General features: G+C 37.6%; 2 protein-coding genes across 2 annotated transcripts; both read right to left on the reverse strand.

Moving 5' to 3' along the window:
• Positions 1–1,919: 1,919 nt before the first annotated feature.
• Positions 1,920–4,316, reverse strand: LOC113054302 (superoxide dismutase [Cu-Zn]-like). The gene is made up of 5 exons (XM_026219750.1): positions 4,144–4,316; positions 3,047–3,143; positions 2,853–2,922; positions 2,445–2,562; positions 1,920–2,347 (listed from the first exon to the last, which is right to left on the reverse strand). The coding sequence occupies exons 1-5, from the start codon at positions 4,213–4,215 to the stop codon at positions 2,240–2,242; spliced, it is 465 nt and encodes a 154-aa protein (XP_026075535.1). The 5' UTR covers positions 4,216–4,316; the 3' UTR covers positions 1,920–2,239.
• Positions 4,317–4,899: 583 nt separating this feature from the next.
• LOC113054301 (splicing factor, arginine/serine-rich 15-like) lies at positions 4,900–17,241 on the reverse strand. The gene is made up of 20 exons (XM_026219749.1): positions 17,079–17,241; positions 15,263–15,346; positions 15,047–15,091; positions 14,807–14,968; positions 14,552–14,681; positions 13,821–13,963; positions 13,535–13,711; positions 11,819–11,907; positions 10,321–10,414; positions 10,050–10,202; positions 9,882–9,955; positions 9,580–9,770; positions 9,333–9,433; positions 9,135–9,248; positions 8,814–8,970; positions 8,627–8,730; positions 8,390–8,540; positions 8,193–8,273; positions 7,975–8,061; positions 4,900–6,309 (listed from the first exon to the last, which is right to left on the reverse strand). Exons 1-20 carry the CDS (start codon positions 17,106–17,108, stop codon positions 5,420–5,422), a joined length of 3,057 nt encoding a protein of 1,018 aa, XP_026075534.1. The 5' UTR covers positions 17,109–17,241; the 3' UTR covers positions 4,900–5,419.
• Between the last annotated feature and the right edge of the window lie 2,055 nt (positions 17,242–19,296).

The following is a 19,296-nucleotide window of genomic DNA, read 5'->3' on the forward strand; positions in this document are numbered from 1 at the left end:
ATCATGTGTACAATCTCACATACAAAACGATGAAATGATGAAAGATTTGAGAATTCATTAGTGTGGGGACGCTTTGTGTAAAACACAATACCTTATTAGTGTGTATTGACATTATGTGGGGCCTATGACTTGTGCTCCGGAGTCGGGTGGCTCCTTCATTATTCATGATCCGCCTTCCTGATGCTATTTATACCAGCGTTTTGACTCATCACGCTCCAGTGATTCTGTCTGCTTCTTGAAATGTGTCCATGTGAGGACCATGATTGTACTTCCTCAATGCATTTTAAGGCCTTTGTGCTGCTGCACCTGTAATAAAAGAGGGCAGAAAAACGTATTACTCACAATAAATTGCATCAGAAATAATTTATCACATAATTCTCCTATTTTTATTCCTGTTAGGACACACTGCAGTGGCATAGTTGGAATACAAGCATAAAGTAGGAAGTGTACATATTTTAAAATAAGCACAATGAAGAGAAAAAGCCAAATTTGTACATTTTAACATCAAAACATGTATAATTTGGGTGGTTTTTGAACTGTGAAACTCATCTGTGGGTCTTTGCAGGTCTTGGATCTCTGGGGCATCTACATTTCTCTGGAGAGGAAACTGGAAATGCCAAGTTTCTTCACATGGGAGGCTGCCCCATTAAAAGAGAAAGAGGTTTTGGGGCATGTAATTTCAGCAGCAGTCCGCTGGCCATCTGCGAAGCTGGCCTATACCGGGCGCAGCGGTTTAATAGCAGTTTCAGATATAAAGTCAGATGTCAAGTCGAGACCACAATTTAAAAATAATTATTTATAGAAAAACAATGACTCCCAACTCGGATTATACTGATATATTACTGCTGAGAAATATTTTAAAAGCCTAAGGTCAGTTGTGTATGGTCTCTCGGCCTGGCCAAGTTAGTTTACAGCTGGTCACATAGCCCTAGATAAAACATGTCCTCTTAAAAATAAGGTAAGACTGTTATGAAGCACTAATTCAATTCTAGTAAATAATATATCGTAAATATGCACTCATATTGTAATGCAGGAAAAGTGTGCCATCTAGTGGTGTATTCGAGCAGCGAGCTCTCTTCACTTCAGACCTGTCCATCCAGTTCCCTTACAAACATGTACCATGGTAACCATAGTTTCCAAAATACCATAGATACTACACTAAAACAAACAAACAAAGAAATAATTATCTTCTTCCAACCGTGTAAGCAGCTTTCAAATTTGTTGATGAGTGGAATGTTTTACTGTAGTAAAAAATATTTAAGAAAATTATACCATGGCAAATTCAGTCACCGAGACAAAAATTCCAGCTATTATTACACTACATACACATTTGATTACTTCTGCGTGTTACTTTGTTGGAACCACAACTGTTTCTGAGGAACTACATTGTTTAGTGGAAGAATACTTTTTTTATTTATAGCCCCATCATTACACTTAATTTGCTCCGTTTTATTCTGCGAAACTTTACTACACCGTTACTAAACCGTTTTATAAAAGCAGTAAGCCCAGTGAAGCTGTGGTTTAGTGAATTTATAACAGCTAAGGTGGTTTTACAATGCCCTTAACTGTTATAAATTCACTGTAAACCACGACTTCGTGGGGCTTATTGGTTTATTATATTTGGTCCCAGAAATAGCAGTCATTTTAGTATTATTTTATAAGCATATTTAATATTTTCATTTAGCTTATCTTCATGTTTTCAGTCGTTTTAAGTTTAGTTTTAACACATATTGTGTGTGCGTTATTATTATTATTTTTAAACAAATTTTAATTTAGTTTTATTTACCATCAATAATTTTTATTTGTTTTAGATTACAATAATCCCAATGAACAGAATCGGGTTTAACATTATTACGTGCACAATTAATTTTTCCATCACAGACCAAAAATTTAGTTTATAAAACACAAGCACGCACACACATCCAGTCCGCTCAATCTTTATTGAATAAAGCCGAGATCACAGGAAATGAACATCACTTTGTAGCTGCATGAAGTCAGACAGTGACCACACAGAGGTGTGCAGAAAAAAAGGCTTTACAAGGCTAAAATACAATTCTTTAAAAATTACTTTAAATTTAAACTATTAACATAATAACAAAATATTATTTTACTCTATTACTCAAATTTTACTCTATTAACAAAACAGGGACTCAATTGTCAGTGGGCTAAGTGCTAATGGAAGGGGGATTCACATTGGTCACCAATATTTCAAAGCTAACTCTTCGATTAGAGCAGGTCTTCACTGAGTGATGCCTATAACTCCACAGGCCAGGCGACTTCCAGCGTTGCCAGTTTTAAGACTTTCTTCATTGCCTCCTTTGCCCAAGTCATCCTCCTTCTCATGGATCTAGATCAGAATTAACAAAATGAGATCTGCTGTTAAACAGCTAGCTATTACCGTTAGGTATTCTGCTGATTAAAAATCCACAGAGTTGTTTTCTTACCACCATGGTCCTCCCAATGATGGAGTGTTGCCCTAACAGGGTCACAATTTTATCCTCAATGTCAATTTTTGCAACACCATTGTCATCGGCGATCACGTTACCAAGGTCTCCCACATGTCTGAGTAACACAGTACATTACAGTAATAAACACATCTGTTATAGCACGGCTGTCTGAAAATACACTGAAAAGGTACTGCACTAAGAATGTGTTAACGGTTAGGGAAAAATACAAAATAAAAAAACCTTGCAAAATATTGTAAATATTATCAAAAAATAATATGAATCAAAGTGAGGAATATATAGTAATAAATACTACCACACAGTAAAATATAAAAGCATGAAATGGACCAGTTTTTCTAAGATCTTTTCTAAGAGCTGTCATGCCGTACATCTCACTGATAAACCCACCTGTCGCTATCCGTTGGTCCACCATGATCTTTACCAAAAGGGTTGAAGTGTGGACCTGCACTGATGCAACCTGTGAGGAAACAGAATGGTGAAGTCTGTGTTCAAAACAAAGATATATCTAGGGCTTTAAGGTGAAGTTTTCAGTCCTAATAGGATTAACCTGTACTTTAAGGTCAGTGAGTAATGGTGCTTACCATTTGTGTTGTCTCCAAAAGCATGGACATGGAAACCATGCTTTCCTGGAGTAAGGCCAGTGATTTTTCCTGAGAGCTTCACTGAAGAAGTTTCATTCTAAAACAAACAGATCACTCATTTGTTCAATAACAGTTTCATCATAACACTTCAGAAAGCAGAAGCATTAACTGTTTAGCATGATGCATGGTGTAAACAACACCAAATTCATGGGTTTGATTACCAGGGAATGCAGGAACTGATCAAACGTATACCTGCAATGCAATACAAGCTAAATAAAAAAAATTATAATTACAAAAATCTGTCAAATGCATAAATGCTTAAATCTAAATACTTGAGAGGGTTTCTGCAAGTTTTATGAAGGTAAATCTAAAACTTTAAGACCAAAAATATGTAAGGAATAAATTTAAAGTAACAATATTCTCTAAATAAGTGTAAGCTGCATTGGCAACAATTGAAAGGTTGAAAATACAACTTCATTCATTTTTAAAACCTTTTACAAAAACATAGCTTAATGCTTGAATACTTTTAGGACATTTTGAAAACCCCAATAGACACAATGCTGGACAAAATGCAGATGAAACATCATAGTGTTGCTTGTTATAGCGAGACAAATTACGATAATATAATTAGATCTGTAACTAGCTACTGTTACATCTGTAACTATAACAAAAATTAATGGTGTTTGAAGAGCAATGAAACGTTTTTCAGCCATTACATCAGTACGTTCTGGCATCATTTGTTTTGTGCTGTGATCTCTGTCCTATTTGACAAAATTTTGACAGCAACCAGAAACTAAACGTACGCGTAACGTACACGGGCGCACGCTACAGACCTGCTATCGTGTTAAAGGTCATTGCTGAGCTGATTTTTACGGCCACTGTAGTTTATTATTAGATTTTGCCATCAATATCTGCATGGCATTAGCACAACTAATCTTGTGCAACTGCATATCACGCATTAGCATAATGCGTGGACTCTTGAGTTACATATATGGCATGCCGCGCGCCGTGGTTGCAGGCTAACTTGCTGCTCTCCAGCTACAACAACGTCACAAGATACGGCTTAAAAAAAAAACAAAAAAAAACAACGTATTTACCTGCTGCTCGAAATACACGTTACCGATCACTTCCCCGGTGCCTTTGAGCACACAAACCGCTTTCATCGCCATGCTGTCAAACTGTGAATTATGACCGAGCCAGAAGAGTGAAAAGAACAGTTTGATAAAAGAGGAAGAGCGTGAGTCGAACTGACCAATTAGGAGGCAGAAGAGACTGGTGGACGTTGGTTGGGTCAAAGTCTGGCGTGAAACGATTAGTGACGTGAGAGACTTCAATATAATGCCCAAATTCTGTACTTGCCTAAATGCCTTCATTGAAATTGTATAATAATCATCAAAATAAAGTAAAAAAAAAAAAATCCTTTAAAACCATGTTTCGCAATTATCTCCATTTATAGTGACATGAGGTAACAAAAAAATATATTTTATATTTCAATTAATTCTCCATTTTTTTTCCTTTTGCTTGTTTCTCGTTGTTACTTGTTACAGTCAGTATAATTTTTGAAAATTAAAAATATTTAAACTAAAGGAATAGATAGCGATTGATAAATCAAACTACATGGTGTCACTTGAAATAGTCCCATGCCATTCCACAGTCATGACCCATTCATAATGACATAGATATTCTATTCAAACAAACAATGATGAATGGTTTGGTAGTGTCACAAGAAAAATATCACAATATGGTTGCATAAACACTTACTAGTAGTTGGCACAAATAATTATAAATAATAGGACAAATGTAAAAAAAAAAAAAAATAAAATAAAAAAAAAAACTGAAACAACTTGCATATAGGGCAGTTCATTAATTTGGTATGAAAATATTTTATTAAAACCAAATTCCTATCGCTGAAATATTTGGAGTTCCTATCTCCAAAAACGTAAAAATTATAAAAACATCTTTTTTTTTGTATGTTGTAAACATTAAGTTAGAAAACATTACAGCAAAAGGGTCTTAATATCTTATTTCAGTCATGTTTCCATTACTGAAACTCAACAAGGATAACGTAAAATGAAAAAAATCTACAAACATTATTCGTGTAAGGTTAGCATATTTACAGCAGAATCATTAATATTTTCTGTTCCTTAACTTCAGTTATTAATACAATATTCAAGCTTCATTGAGGTGGGACAATAAATTCACAAGGCAACGTTCCACGTTTGCCAAAATCCGCTTTATAAAGTCTGAAAAACTTGGTTTGGGATGAAGAACCAAGCATCCCACAACAGTTGGACTTTGTTTTCTAGCCAGCAGTATCCAAGATTAGCACTGACATGTAAGAAGCTCATATGGTCTTGACATATAAAGAGGCCTCTATGATTCTTCCGTATGTGTTTGTTCGGCAGATTTGTTCTCTGTAATATGTTCTGAGGCTTTTGAGTCTGCTGTGGCTGTGGTGGAAGGTGTTGGAACATCTGGCTTGGCTTCAGGAAGTTCTTTAGTAGCATTTGTACTGGGCTCGTTGGTATTTGCTGCAAGTCTCTCGTTGGGTTCCTCACTGGTGAGACCCAGTCGATCGAGTCTATCATCTCGGTCCCAGCGTGTGCTCCTCTCTCTGCTACCTGCAGAGCGCCTCGACGGTTCTTCACCTCCAGAGCGCCTCGACCGTTCTTCACCTTCCCGCCCTCGATCTCTGTTTCGATCCCTCTCTTCATTTGGACTTCTCCTCCAGTCCCTGCGTTCTCTCTCTCTGTCCCACCCGCCTTGTTTTTCTGGCTCCTCATGCCAGCCTCCAAATCGCTCACGACCATCCGGCCTCTCATCACCACACCCCTCACCAAAAGGCCGTCGCCCGCCGTACCAGTCCTGTTCTCGATCTCTGCCTCTTCCTAAACCGGGCCGCTCACCTCTGAACGGCCTCGCCTCGTGATCATTTGGCCCATCTGGTCTGGGTCCGCTTGGCCTCATAAAGGGAGGACCTGGAGGGGGAAAGGGGCCCCTGATGCCATGAGGAGGGGGTGGCATCCTGAATCCCCCTGGTGGTGGCTCACGGTGCATCATCTGAGGTGGACCCCTTGGTGGCATCATCTGTGGATGGATGGGTGGCATGCCAGGCCGAGGAGGAGGAATGGGGAAGCGCTGCATGTGTGGAAGCGGCATCCCTGGGGGCCGCTGGAGAGGCATCATACCCGGCCTTGAACCTAGAAGACCTGGTGGAGACTGCATGCCCATCCCTGCTGGACCTCCAGGAGGCACCTGGTTTCCTGCAAAGTTGACAAAATAACAATGAAATAACTTCACAAACACTACCATAAATTGATAAATCAATCAGATAAAGTCCATGCTGAAGTCAGCACTGTGATCCAATTGTTATTATAAGTGTAATTTTTTTTTTTTTTAAAAGCTAAAGTTATTTTTAGATGGCAAAATGTAAAAAAAATAAATAACAATAATTAGATTACTATCTATTAGGGGTATAACGGTACATGTATTCGTACCGGACCGTTTCGGTACAGGGCTTTCGGTACGGTGCACGTGTGTACCGAATGACCGAATGCAATATTTTGTTTAGGGACCATAGGTACATTTTCGTGTTTCAAAACGGACATATTAAGTGGCGGAAGTCTCCGCGTTCAGCGCAAATCCCGCCCTCTGATTCTAAGGCCGGTGACACACTGGCTGCGTGGCGTGAGTGTGCGTTTCTGCTTCGTGTCAGTTGCTTCAGTTTTCTGTCTTTAAACACCAGAATCGTGCCTGACGCGGCACTGGCGCGCTGCTGCTACTGTAGGTGACATAGAGGGAGACCGCCGACAGACCTGGATCTTGTCTTCACGACAACAATATCTATACTTCATGTTGAGCATAAATATAAAGCCTACTGATAAAGGACACCGTCAACACTATTGACGGCAAAATAGACTATGCTTGACAGATTCAATATGCCAGTGTGTCACCGGCCAAGTTTTTAAAAGGCATCACGCAAGTGTGAACATCACTACAACTAGGAATAAAAACGATTGTAATTCAAACACAGCTCCCGTCGGCATTTAAACAGACCTTTGCTCTTAATTCCGATCGGTCCAACGCAATAACGAAATCTGAGCAGGTCTAAAAACTGAAACTGTTGGTACTGCACTTTACACTTGGGAAAAGTTATATATTTTTTTTAATATGAGCAGGCCTACAAGCTGGGATTGGTAATGCTGCACTGTAATCATAGTTATTTATTTATATTTTCATTTTATTTGATTATATGATATCGGTTTGAGACAGAGTATTTTATTTAGTGGAGAACTTTGCAGCAGCATTTTATTTCTTATTATTTTTTTATTTTATTATAAATTATACTTTATTATTTATTTTATTAAAAAGTATTAAAAAAAAAGTGTAAACAAATTGTTAAAAAAAGTTTATAGTAATAACCAACCTGCAGTTTAATGTTTGCATTTCTTTCCCTTACTGTACCGAAAATGAACCGAACCATGACTTTAAAACCGAGGTACGTACCGAACCGTGATTTTGCGTACCGTTACACCCCTACTATCTATCTATCTATCTATCTATCTATCTATCTATCTATCTATCTATCAATCAATCAATCAATCAATCAATCAATCAATCAATCAATCAATCAATAAGGTGATTTTGAAATAAATTAATAAATTAAAAAGTAAAGGCTTTTATTTGAACTTAAATTCATCTAAGGATCCTAAAAAATAATTCTAACTCGATAAGAAATGTTTCTTGAGCACCAAATTATTTTATTAAAATGATTTCTGAAGGATCATGTAACACCGAAGACTGGAGTGATGGCTATTGAAAAACAACCACTTTGCTCTCACAGGATTATTTACTTTGAAACTATATTTAAAAAAATATTCCGTAATATTTTGTGATTAAGAAATCTACAGAAAGACATAAATACTCGCCTGAGTTGAACCCCTCTATTCCATCACTGTTGATTCTTGGGCCCATACCTGCTGGGTCTTTCGACAGGTCTTCAACTGAGCTGCCAACTACAGGGGAAAAAAATCAGGTCAGTGTTGCTGTCAAGATGATAAATTTTAAGAAACTAAACACTGGCTTACTGGTCACGCCCATAAAAATAAAATTAGGTAGGGTTTATACATAAAAAAAGACCACCCACCTGGAGGCATGCCAATCCCTGCTGTAGGTGGAGGAGGCCCAGTGGTGCCAAGAGGAGGCATGGCTCCCGGGGGGAGAAATCCTGATATAAAGAATAATGCATGTTAGTAACTGATACTATACTTCTCTGAAAACAAAACATATATCCTGATAACACACTAAACTTCAAATAACATTGTGTCACTAGTACTGCTGTACCTGGTGGCATCTGCATTGGGTTAAAGCCTGGGCGTATAAAAGGACCCGGTGGAGGAACTCCGGGTGGGAATGAGGGGGGTGGGATGTTCATGGGTCCTGGGAATCCAAGAGGTGGGACACCGACTGCTCCTTTTGGCTGGACATGAGGAACCTGAGGCAGAACAAAAATAGAAAAAATGAATAAATAGGACCAAACCCAAAAACTTTAGGAAGAGGAACCAGGACATTATAAGTTACCTGCATAGGTACTACAGCCGTGCTCTCCTCCCCTCCTCCACACACAGGCCTGCCGTTCTGAGACTCTTCAGCCTTCTCTAACTCAATCTGAGAGCTTCTCCATTCTGAACATGGACATGCAAACAGTAAGTTAATATTTGCCCATTAAATCCTAGACAAATTATTAACAATGGGTTCCAAAAGTTACCTGGTGCAAAAGAATCAGGGTCCAGCATCCCTCCTTCTCTAAACACATCCAGGTCCTCCATCTTTACTTCGGACCATGGTATGTAGGTTACACCCAACTCCACATCCCAACACTGCTTGAACTCAGCCTTAATGCCCTTATTCAGAGCCCAGGCAATCTGGTGAAATAAAGTGACGCAATAAATGTAAAAAAAAGTAATAATTCCATTAAAATTTTTGAAGTCAGTACATTTTTGTAAACTAATACAACCGGTTTCAAAAAATATAAATATATATATATATATATTTTAATCAAATCTGTGCTAAAATGATCATCTAATACCTTAACGGCTTTCTGGTTGACTTTGTATGGACCTCTGCTTAGTTTCTGCAGAGCTCGATAGGCATCCTGACGATGAATCATGACAATGTAGGCACAACCACGAGGAGGAATCATCTATCAAAATCAGAAAAGCCAAAATGAGACTTCAGCACAGAAATCCAACATCTTCATATATTATTCTAATTCCCAAGAACATACATTAATTGAATCTATCTGCCCAAACTCCTCTAGTAAACAGGCCACATCCTGCTGCTGTGTCCTTTTATCCAGCTGGCCCACCCATAGTGTAGTACTGCACACTGTAAAAAAGAAAAGAACAATTTCACACTGGCATCAGGAAGAAGGTTTAGCACTGTGTTATGTATTCTTTATAGAGGCCAACTGTGCAGAATCCAACCCTGTCCAACTGACTAGTGGTTACAACAGTGAAAGTGGCTTTGCTTACCACTAAGAGTGTTATTCTTTATAGGAGGAAGGCCTTTCTGTCTTCGTTCTCGTTCCTTTTCTCTGTCTCTTCTTTCCTGAGACCGCGAGCGAGGTGACTGATGCCGTCGTTCTCGAGAACGAGAGCGCGACCGCCGATGCCGCATTCGTCTGGTACGGGAATTAGACCGAGACCTTCTTCTTTTAGGAGATCTGAAACAAAAACAGCATCTTTTAACATTGGCATGAAGACAAATTTTTTTTTTTTTACACAGAATTCTCACATTAGTGTTGTTCATAAGGACAGTAATTTGATTTAAGCACCTCGACCCTGAACGTGACCTTGACCTTTTGTCATCGTGGTAAGGCCTGGCAGATGCATCTGAATTCATCATTTCCTGTGCCACAAGTTATTAGAGATAAGTATTACATTATTTTACAGGTTAACAGTTAAGAATCAGGTTATTGTTTATTTTTCCAAAATTATTTTACTGGATGCTGATGTCCCGTCATGTGCTGATTGAAGGTGTCATTCTGAGGGGGGAAAGCTGTGTGTGACTGCCCCATCTGAGACATCATGTCTGGATAGGGCTGAGGGGTCATTAGACCAAAGCCTTGGACCTGTCCATTTGATGGTAGAACAACCTGAGCATACAACAATAAAAAACGAAACGTTATTGAAAATTTTTTAAATTAGAAAAAAAATGCCATAAAAATGAGATTTCATCTCAAAATGTCTCATTATAATGTTGTAGTAATCTACCTGTTGCTGCTGTGTTATGGCCATCATATGCTGTTGAAAGTGCTGCATCTGATTGGCTGGTGGAAATCCTGGGACAGTCTGCTCAGAAAATCCCCTGCAGAGAGACAGACGAAATTTGAGGTCGACTGATAGTGGATTTTGCCAATTAACCGTTAGTTTTTCACATGGATACTGAACAAAAACTAAAATAGTGCTTTATTTATATATAAAAAAATAAAAATAAAAAAAACAGTACTGAACCATTCTAGTAGTAGTAATAATAATAATAAAAGTAATAATCATAATAGTGATAGTGAATACTAAAATTACCACACTCTAATAGGACTCGGTTTTATTTTTCCTAAATTTTCTGGATTCCGTTTTCTTCCGTTTTAATTTTTCTCCACTCCTTTTGAATAGTTAAATTAAAGTTTATTAATCAAATTGCAAGTCTGATTAATTAAAAACATGAAACATTATTTGTACATCAAGTTTATAAATGTTTCACCAAAATTACATGTTTAGGGCCCTATCAAATGTTTTATTTTTCTCACCAAATTTTTTATTGTTACCAAATTCTGTGTTTTAGCATGTCTAATTGTTTGATGCATAAAAGTTGTAAAAGTGTGTTTACCTTCTCATTTAGTGAAAGAAGCTGAAATCACAAATCTAAATGTGTTCCTGTAGCTCAACTGGTAGAGCATTGTGTTAGCAAGTGCAAGGTTGGGGGTTACTTCCCAGGGAACACGTGATAGTAGAAAATTGTTAGCCTGAATGCAATGTAATGTCGCTTTGGATAAAAGCGTCTGCTAAATGCATTAATTTTTAAATTTTTAAAATGCATCGTATTCAACTCGAGCAGCGGTCTAAAACTGTTTATTTAATCACCAAATGTACACAAGTTTGCTTCAAGAATGAGCAATGAAGCATAGATAAGTTTGAAGTTCAGTGTTTAAAAAAATTGAGCAAACGGAAAAGAAAGATCTATATTATAGCTCTATAAATGAAGCTTACAGACTTTATTAGAACCACAGAAAGACGAACGTTAAGATGAAAATACTCAATATACCATTCATTATGTACATTAATAATGAGGGTGAATATAATGTAATTTAATGGAAAACTATGTGAATGGCGGTCTGTGGCAGGGCAGGATTTTCTGTCAGCTGCATTTAAATCCGGGTCTGAAGTTTTTCGCTCTGTTCAGCGTGCAGCATCACGTCTAAACAAACAGTGTGCTGTCAGTGACTTCAACCACTAGAGGCAGCTCTCGCACTGTATAATGAAAACAGACCCTTCTCAGCCACTCCAGCAACATACACAACCTGGAAAACTATTGGCATGGATTTTTGCCGATAACCGATTGTTCCAGCCATCAACTCTCGGTGCCGATTAATCAGCAACACCGATAGATCGGTCGAACTCTAGAAAAATTAACAAACTGAAAATTCTGCACAAACTTTAAAGGGGATATACTGCTTATTAACATTCAAAATATATTAAAATAGATGCTACTTACATAGTAGGCTGGACAGACGGCGTTTCACCCTTTTTGGCTTCCTCTCCTGCTTCTGGCTCATCGTCATAGTCAAAACGGTCCAGAATTGTCTGAATAATTAAGAGGAAAGAGAATGTCAGTGACTTGAGTAAGGTGCAAACCTACACATTATCAAAATTAAGTACTTGGTATATTGGACTGGTTTTGGGGTGACCTGTCTCTGATGTTTTAGACATTGTCAGTAAAAAAAAAAAAGAGACTCCTCTGTCCTCCACTTGTTATCAGTATAAAAGACACATGTCCAACGCCTCAAACAGTCACACTCCAAACTCCACTATGGAGTTTGAAATCGAGCTGTCAAAGGACACCAGAAAAAAAAAAAAATTGTAGACCTGCACAAGGCTGGGAAGACTGAATCTGCAATAGGTAAGCAGCTAGGTGGGAAGAAATCAACTGTGGGAGCAATTATTAGGAAATGGAAGACATACAAGACCAACAATAATCTCCCTCGATCTGGGGCTCCACACAAGATCTCACCCCGTGGGGTCAAAATTACCACAAGAACGGTGAGCAAAAAGGCTACCATCAGTAACACCCTACGCCGCCAGGGACTCAAATCCCGCAGTGCCAGACGTGTCCCCCTGCTTAAGACAGTATACGTTTGAAGTTTGCTAGAGAGCATTTGGATGATCCAGAAGAGCACTGGGACAATGTCATAGGGTCAGATGAAACTGATTGCCTAGCAATTTATTTTTTACTCGCCAGATATATATATATTAGGGGTAAACCCAAACAGTCGACGATTCGATGCTTCGATTCGAGCAGCCTGATTCGACTACCAATCAGGCTTTTAAAGTCCGTTAATAAGTCCAACCACCCCTAAAGATTTATGTTTCAGTATGAAGGCAAAATGGACCAAATACTTCTAAACAAACCAAAAAGAGAAATGACAAGATGCAATGCCATGCAACACAATTTTCAGATTGTGTGGAACAAGTGGTGTTTCCAAAACAAAATGAGCAGAGGGCAAATGTGGAGCAACAAGGAGGTAAAATGCCTTTTACGAACTTTTTGTGAGTTTGCAGGTTGCAAAAAATAAAATCATTAGTACACGCAGAAATGAGTGCGCTTAGTCCATCAGACAGCATTAGGTGCATACGACTTGAATTGGTAGCTTTTAATCATCTGCTTGTTTAATATGTTATGTTCACGTTTAAATTTTTAATTGTTTTGTTTTATATTGTACAGTGTTTTTGATTGTCTTGAAAGGTGTCTATAGATGAGAGGTATTATTATAAATCTGTAGTTATAAATATCATAAATCTTAAAACTTTCTATAGTCTGTGTTACTGGTATGACCCAGCATTCCGGCATACACCAAATTCATTACTTGCCCAATGCAGTAGCACCCCCACCTTCCTTTTTTAAAGACATAAAAATGATTTAGTTCAGCTGGACAAGGAATGCTACAGTTGTAAACTGAAAGTGTCTGCTCTGCTTCATCCAGTGAGCACTGCAGAGAGAATGAGTTCTCTGCAAAACAAAAGTGGGCATTTCTGATTTTGTGGGCGTTTGCAAACTGGTTTCATAACAGTCACTATGACGTGAGCCAGTAAGGTACAATTTCAAAACTGAATCAAAAACAGAACTCCCATTATTTTACTGCAGAGATCTATACTTGGCTGCAGTTTTTCAATAACCAAGAGCAGTTAAAATATATATAAAAAATGTTTTTACCTTGTCGAAGGTTGCTTTCGTTTCCACAGGCTGTGGTGCTTGATGGATATGCTGATGTGTGATGGTAGAGGTGGCAGTCATAGTTTGGGCCTGTGGGTGGTGGTGACTCCTGTTATTGTCCACAGCTGGAGACTGGGGTTTCATTGGCGGCTGAAAGTTCTGAAGCATCTGCTGAAGCTTCAGAAAACAGTGAACATATGAATACCCCAAAATGACTAAGATGTTCAATGTTTTGTCCTTTGGAAACAACTGAATTGCAGGAAACTCAATGCACTAGTCAACTAACCTGCTGTCCTTGAGAAGACTGAAATAGTTGAGCAACAGCCACAAAGGCATCAGAGTTCTGAAGCTGAGGCACAGCTGCTGCAATCGAGTTTGCCGTCACCACAGGATGAGCCTCCTGTTCCCTCACGGGAGACTGTGGAGATGCTGCAGCAACACATTGATAATGAAGTTGTTATATGCCAATAGGAAACTCTAAAATTAAATGGAACAAGTTAAAAGCTTTTAAAACAAGACAAATTCCCCACAAGCTATTCCGGAAACATTTTTGATACTAAGGCTTAAATTAGAGACTATTAAAATATCTACACTACAGTTCAAATGTTTGGGGTTTGTAGGTTAAATGGCAAAGGTGAATTTTCAGCAGCCGTTACTCCAGAAATAATTTTAATATGCTGATATGGTGCTCAAGAAACACTCATTATAAATGTAAAAACAGTTCAGGTGATTCATGTTTTTGTTTCAACTTTTTTCATAATTATTTGATGAATAAAATGTTACAAATAACAGCATTTACTTGAATTCTATCTTTACTGTTTTGATCAATTTTTAGTTTCCTTGCTGAATAACACTATTAATTTCTCTCAAAACAAGTCTTACTTACCCCAAACATTTGGTACTGTCTTGCTGCTCATACTTGCGACCAGAAAGACAAGTTTGTATCACAAAACAAATCTCATAACAGATACGAAGTGCATTAAAATGTGATATTCACATTACACATCAGTCTCTTACCACCCTCAGGGCTGTTGTCCAAGCCTGTTGAGCTGCTAGATCCAGCAGCCATGTCTAATAGAGGCTGGATTACATCAATCTTAAACACTCCATTCTTCTGCCACAGGTTCAGCACTCTCACTATCTTACTCTGAAGGAGGAAGAGAAACATTATAAAGTGAGCATCCAAATCACTTAAATTATAAAACAAGGCTAATGAATAAAATGCTGTTAAAAAACAACAACATAGGAGTACTGCTGGATAAATATTCTCACCCTATCTTCTGTAGGACACAAGCATAGATTCTCAAATGTCCCTGTGATGTTTTTGGTGAACCTAGGTCCAAACACATCTTTATCGGCTCCAAACTGATGCCGTGACTGTCTCACAATAGAATCCACCACATAGAGTCCTGGAACTTTGTACTCGGGTTTGCACTATGCACAAAATAGCATTCAGTAAATGAAAACAAGCAACAATCACCCATCTCGAATTCAGTTCAAGTGAGCACATACCTTCTTTATGAACTTTTCTACAATTTGGACAACATGCTTGTATAACTGGAACACACAAAAAAAATAAGGATTAAAAGGAAGCTTTTCAAATGCATCGCTGTGCTAAAGCATCTTTGATCTGAGGTATCCAAATAAAGACACACTGTATCATATTTTAACTAAACAGCATTAGGTATCAGCTGTGATCGCTGCACTGCAACCTCAAGATCAACTTACTTTAATGGCTTTTATAGCAGATTTGGTGATGGATATCATCTTGGCCCTCGAGATGGGAGGCTTGGTGTCCATCAAGGAGAACAACTGCAAAGGAGCCATAAAGTAATGTTAAGGCATATGATGCTAATGAGGGCTGTGGTGAAATACGTAAACTTCATTACTGGGTAACCACAGACTGAAAACTTAAAAATGCTGGCAATGCTTGTTAGAGTGGAAGCAAACACAAGGTTTTGTGGAGATATCATTTTTATGCTAAACATGATAAGAACCATATGTTATGTTTTCACTTACCATAAACTCCATGAAACATAGAATATGTAAAGAATTCAATACAGCCATATATATCAAAGTAGCATCCCACCTCAGATTTTTTTAAGGAATATGTTACAAAATTGCTTTTAAACACAATTTGTTTCCAAAATATATGTTAAAAATAGGCATGTAGCAATGCACCTCAAACCGGTTGAAAATTCATACAAATATGTGACGGTTCAAATCGGTTGAGATGATGTTTAAATGAATTGCGATACGGTTGTGGGTGGGAGCTTATATAAATGCATCACTGAGGGGAATTGACTGTCTTTAGAAAAGTTTAGATGTTTTTTCTTTTAACCTTGCATCTGTATAATGCATATTATCATTGATTAAGTTCAAATTCTAATGCAGAACCTACTCAGACACAGTATGCAATTTCATAAGTTTGTAATGTTGTGATTCACCTCCTAAATTGTTGTTTTGGTACAATCAACCTTGTTCCAACAAATAATTGTTTTTTTTCTATGGGAAAAATGAAAGGAAAAAATACTTCTGGAACCAATGCAGCTGAAAAAGTGGGCGGGAACTGTTGCACTCCATTTAACTATCCTGACCAGTCCCGACATAGTGACACTTGCTAAACCAATGGCGTGACTATCGATTTGGCTGGCCAATAACACACTAGGGAGTGTGTGCGCAAAAACGTGTTTGTGTTTGAAAACAATAATCATTTTTGCATTTCTGGTTAGTGATGTTTGTGGTGTAGAAATTACACAGTTTCAGTTTAGAAAAATGAATACTTTTTTTTTTTACTTCAACACTTTATAATTAAACAACCGTTCATATTTACATAACCTCTGCGTCCAGTAAGTCTACAGAAAAACACTGCACAGAAGGCGGAGGGTAGATGGACATTTACATGGTTCTTAAAGGAACAGTCACAATAACATACTTTTAAAAGGGCCAGGTCGTTTGCAACAACATTTTCACTGTTTTTGGTGCAAAAATGCCATGGGCATAAAGAAAATGTTGACACAACACACAATTTCACAATTTCAGGCCACAATTGTTTATCTCGCGATTATCGAACAATATAAAGTTGGCGAAAGAATGAACTGTGACATGTTATGGATACTCCCTGAATGAACTTTAACGCAGGAGACTCATGGCAGAGGAAACTGTAAACAACACAAGCACTATTTTGTACGTCATCTCATAACTTTAGCACAGAAGAGTATTCACACATGTTAGATCAGGAGCAAAGAAAAGCCAAAACTAACGTGCAAAGTGACCAATTGCAGACCACGCAGTCTATTATATTTATAAGACATGTTATTGCCGCGTTCAAGGTATCGTAATGCACAGTAATAAGCTTTTACACTAATATTTACGTAATAACGGTTTAGTATGATCAGCTATATCCAGCCCGGCAGCATGCAACTGCGTATTTTAAACACTAAGGCCTTCATCTGGTTTGGGCCGTTGCAACACATTGAACGCTTGTGCTAAACAAACCGCCATTTTACAGCCGTTTCATCTTATTAAGCACATACACACACACCTCATGATTAAAAGCGTTGACGGCATCCATGGTGACCCGTCTCTGCTTTGTTGTCACTTTCTCCGTCAAAATCAGAAATACGTGCGGTACCGTCCTCCAGCAGGCCGCCCCAACATGTCCGCCCCTGGCAGCAGACAGACAGCTCGGACTCGCTCGGAGTCGGCGCGGTGCTCGCGGTGCAGCATGGGATTGAGAGGCTGTTGTTGTGATGAACGGACACTAGATGGCGGTTAGAACGCATAAAATATGATAAAATTCCAGAGCGAAATCACATGCATTTTATTTACAAAATTATGATACTTTAAAAATGGCAAACTTGAGGTGAGTTATACTGTTAATTCTAGATGGGATACAGCTACAACCACTGTGCATGTGCACAACAATATTGCTTATTTTTTGTCACGCTGAACAACAATTATTGTATTTGGATTATTGTAAGGGCTAAGGTTTAGGGTTGGTTAATAAACCACAATCTAATCTACTGTCTATGAATCTAATAGGTAGCAAAAGGTACATTCCTCATAAAAATCTTTTTCAACATTTAACAATATAAAGAAGATATGTAAAAAAAAAAAAAAAAATAGCTTGAATATTCATGTTCGACCTACAACAAAAATATGAACACAGTGAAAAGTGTTTTGTGTAGGCCTATTCCAAACATAACAATGATTATATATCCTGTTTTCTTGGATTATAAACCAAACCATGAAACGATGGTTTGACTACAGTACATATGGTTTATTAAATCATTTGGGCTTAAATTCAGCTCATTATTATTCCAGCATTGACTTAATATATTTTCATATTAATATATTTTCATATTATTTTTACATATCCTTTGTTGAATTCTAAGTTAAAAAGAACAGAATTAATTTGAACTGTAAATCCTTTGTAACATTAAAAAGATATACTGTCACTTTAACTCAATTACAATGCATCCCCGTTGATTAAAATTATTAATACTTTCGTAAACAAATTTGACAGACCCCAAACTTAGGAAAAGCATAAGTCTAACTCCAACAGAGGGCAGCATTTAGTTAAAGACAACTATTTATAACATAATCTATGTATAAATATAGTCAGAGGTTCCATATGCGATTCATATGTTTCTGGGAAAAGTCCGCAAAGCATTTCAGAATATAAAGGTGTTTATTTATATGAGGGCATACTGGTAAATCATGAGTGAATTATGAAGGCCCTCCCTTCATTTAAATATTTACCACCCTTTTTAATTTTCATAAACATCCCAAATTCTGTGGTCTTACAAATGGCTTAGATCCGAGAATGAAATCATGAGCTAAAACAGATAACGTAATCCTGCGTCTGGCTGCTTGGACTGCTCACTATCATTAGCTTAATGTAGGAAGAAGGAAATAGTGAGATCCACAGAAAGTGTATAGCTTTACTAGGGTTTATTTTGCATGACTGAAGAAGACTCCTCCTTGATCACACTCCTGGCATTGTGTTTTGCTCCAAACAATTAAAATCTGATAGTGAGAGGAAAAAAGGGGTAATGAAACCAGAATGCGCTAAGTGTGAAAGATATGACCCTTGAGGGACAAAACATTACTCAATATGAATCGCTATGTTGCCATGGTATATCTGAGTGAGCTTGCTATCTTGTTGCACTACCTTAATGTAGTTTCTAAAATATCCCATCAAATGTCTAAATGTATTGACAGCTCAGGGAACAGGTACAAACATTCCATAGTATTATATTTGATACTCACATTTCAACATAGGAAGTATCAATCTGAACAGAAGGCATGTAGTGGATTGTGAACAGCAGGTTTTTAGTTTTCTGTATCTGTCTGTATGTGTATTCTTATGCTCTACTATTAGTGTTATCTGTATGCACCAAGGGTCTGAGCGTAACGCAATTTCGATTCTCTGTATGTATGTGCTGTACATGAGGAAGAACTGACAATAGAGCAGACTTGACTTGACTTAGTTGATAATCTAAAGGCCTTAGAAGTTGTGTATGAAATATGAAACAGCAGGGTTTAAAGGTTTACATTTATTTGATTGTGGGTTGCAATATACTATTAAAACATCTTTTATGACATTAAAAACATAGTAAAAAGTCAACAACAATGCAATGTTTGTTTTACTGACACTTATTATTTTTCAAATGTTTTGATAGTGAATTGCATGAAACCATAAAGAACGTTAACAACAGCATATTTTTGAACGTAACTCCACAACAGAGAATGCAGTC

This window comes from Carassius auratus, chromosome 35, assembly GCF_003368295.1.
Source record: "Carassius auratus strain Wakin chromosome 35, ASM336829v1, whole genome shotgun sequence".
Lineage (NCBI taxonomy): Eukaryota > Metazoa > Chordata > Actinopteri > Cypriniformes > Cyprinidae > Carassius > Carassius auratus.